The following is a 2,542-nucleotide window of genomic DNA, read 5'->3' on the forward strand; positions in this document are numbered from 1 at the left end:
TTGCCAAGTTCCCCTTTAATACAAACAGAAATAGGGTAAAATCATAAGAAAATGAATATCAAATATAAACATATATATTATACTTTTACTAGATGATATAACCATAGCCAGCATAAGATGGGAAAAAATAGAGAATATCAAACTTGTTTTATTTCAGTCAGAAAACATTAAATAGGATTCCTTAATAGTATAATTAATGGTAATTGATGGTATATGATGATCTCATTTATGAATCATCTCTTGGCTCCTCTGGATTAATCACAAAAAGGCTCACTCTGAAAACGCCTGGCTAATGTCTTTTCACCCTCTGTCTCTCCTCAGAGCGAGTTCTCCCTCTGGAGTTGTTATTGTTGGATCTCCTCCAGCAGTGGGGAGCCAGGAGGCCGGAGGTCAGCTTCTACCTCAGACACTGCCCCTCCGGGACACAAGGTACAGCAAAACAAACACACGTACCAGTTGATTCCTTAAACGAGTTGGAATAATGCTGACTGACAAGAACAGCTTTCAGGTAGATTACATTTTGTTTTCTGTGTTGAGCATCAGTCACTCACATTCAGAAAACACACAAACACGGAGAGCCGGTGATGTGTGTGTGTGTGTGTGTGTGTGTGTGTGAGGTTTAGAGGAGATGTCAGGGGCTCGGTCAGTAATTAGCCAGATAAGATGATTAGAGTTACATAACATGGACAGGGCAAACGTGAAGAGGAGGGGGGACATAGACAAGGACAGAAAAATGTTTGGCCTGCTGCAGAAAGGTCAGATGATTTCCTGCCAAAATAGCTTTAGAGAATGAATTTGTGAAATCAGCTCATCAACATTAAAAATATGTATATATCGATTCAGCATGCAGAATAAAACAGATGTGGCCAATGGTTTTCTTTTCTCTGTTGAACAAAGAAAGAACAAATGATTATGTAATATTTGTGCATGTTAGTGCCCGAAGGGAACAACAGCAGGGTTTCTGCTGTAATAGTGTCACCGGACTGTAGCACTGGTATGTTTTTGTGTCTGCGTGTGCTCCCTGCAGGGACAGGACAACCCTCACCACCTGCTGGTGCATTCCCTTTTCTCCCCCATTCATGAAAAACATAATTATCATTCATTAGAATCTCATTATTATTGTAAGCTTGTGAACTGTGAAGTGTATTCTGAATAATAAATTAATCATAACACTTTTTTAGCCAGATTTTTTGTTTTTCAGTCATAGAGGCCTTTAAGGTTTTCCCATCTGTGTGTTTGGATTGTTTATTATAATATCTGACCTTTAGTATCTGTTTCTAAACCTTTGTTTAAACCATTTATGCTACAGCTGTGCTCCTTCCTGCCAAATGTTCTTTCAGCAGTGAGCTGACTTTAGGGCAAGTTTCCATCCAGTCACAGTTTAAATGTCAGCAGGTCTGTAATAGGTTTAGCCGCAGGGTAACATCTAGAGTAAGTTATTAATCATATTGGCACCTACTGCTTTTCCCCCCGGTCCCCCTGTTTCCAGCACCAGAATGGGATGAGTTTTGATGTAAATGATTGACATAATGACACACACATCTGTCAGTACATCATCATTAACAGTATTTTAACTGTCTCTTTTGAGTCTCCAGTATTTATATAACTTTTCAGTTGAATGTAATTACTGTTTTAAGGTCTTTTAAGATGCTATTTTATCTGCTCAACTGGATGTTAAGAGCTGCGTTGACTGCTCTATTGACTGGAGGTGAAACTTGGGGTGGGCCAGGATTAGCCCTGACTGAACCTGTCTGGTCTTAGTAGAATTAATACCACTGATGCTATTTATAGATTGTACACAGAGAGAGGTAGAGCAAGGTATAGAAAAGGTGGGGTGGAGGATCCCGTGCGTTTTACTCATAATTGAACGTGTTATCTTGTTATTCAAATTGCATTTCTTTAAAATTGTCTTTTAGATGTTTTTAATCTTTTAGCGTGTGCGGAGTCAGTCTTATTGCAACACCTTGTCCTCTGTGTTTCAGTGCTGTTGCAGCAGGCAAGTTGCCAACAACATCTCCTGCATCCTTAGTGGGAATTAAAAAAAGACTGAATGTAAATAAGGACAGTGCTAAGGACACATAGGCATAATAACGCTCACAGTTGAAACACGGAATATATTGTATGTATATGTATGATGAACATATCAAAATATGTATGACAGCAAATGAAACATTTGATAAAAGGTATCAAGATATGTGCAATACATTAACAATGTATGTGTTATGGAAGGGGAAGTGAATTTTCACACCCTAAGGTCAATGTTTCCTTTCCATTTATCTTTGAGATAAGGCACACGTACGGTCGGGTGGTGGGTGTGTATGTACGTGTGTCAGTCACATGTTCAGTAGTCTACCAGGCCACAAGACTCAACTCACCCCTGTCCATTTCTTTTTTTTTTTTTTTTTAAATTTCAATATATCTGCTCAGATTTCTTTTCATTCTTCATTTATATGCAGGAAGTCAGCAGCCTTTGGAGCAGAGCTGGACCACAGAAGCAACAGAGAGTGCTAATGACAGGGTAGGTGGGCACACACACACACAC

The 2,542-nt window shown here is 39.2% G+C and overlaps 1 protein-coding gene across 4 annotated transcripts in view; it reads left to right on the plus strand.

Annotated features, from left to right (window-relative positions):
• LOC118337149 (apoptosis-stimulating of p53 protein 1-like) overlaps window positions 1-2,542 on the plus strand; it is a 41,535-nt gene that overhangs the window by 14,074 nt on the left and 24,919 nt on the right. For all 4 annotated transcript variants that reach the window (XM_035674040.1, XM_035674038.1, XM_035674039.1 and 1 more), the window contains exons 3-4: window positions 322-429; window positions 2,457-2,518. In XM_035674040.1, the coding sequence (XP_035529933.1) occupies window positions 322-429; window positions 2,457-2,518 (170 nt within the window). The remainder of the gene's footprint in view (window positions 1-321; window positions 430-2,456; window positions 2,519-2,542) is intronic.

This window comes from Morone saxatilis, unplaced genomic scaffold, assembly GCF_004916995.1.
Source record: "Morone saxatilis isolate NCDOM2014 unplaced genomic scaffold, NCSU_SB_2.0 Contig3, whole genome shotgun sequence".
In the NCBI taxonomy this organism is placed as follows: Eukaryota; Metazoa; Chordata; class Actinopteri; family Moronidae; genus Morone; species Morone saxatilis.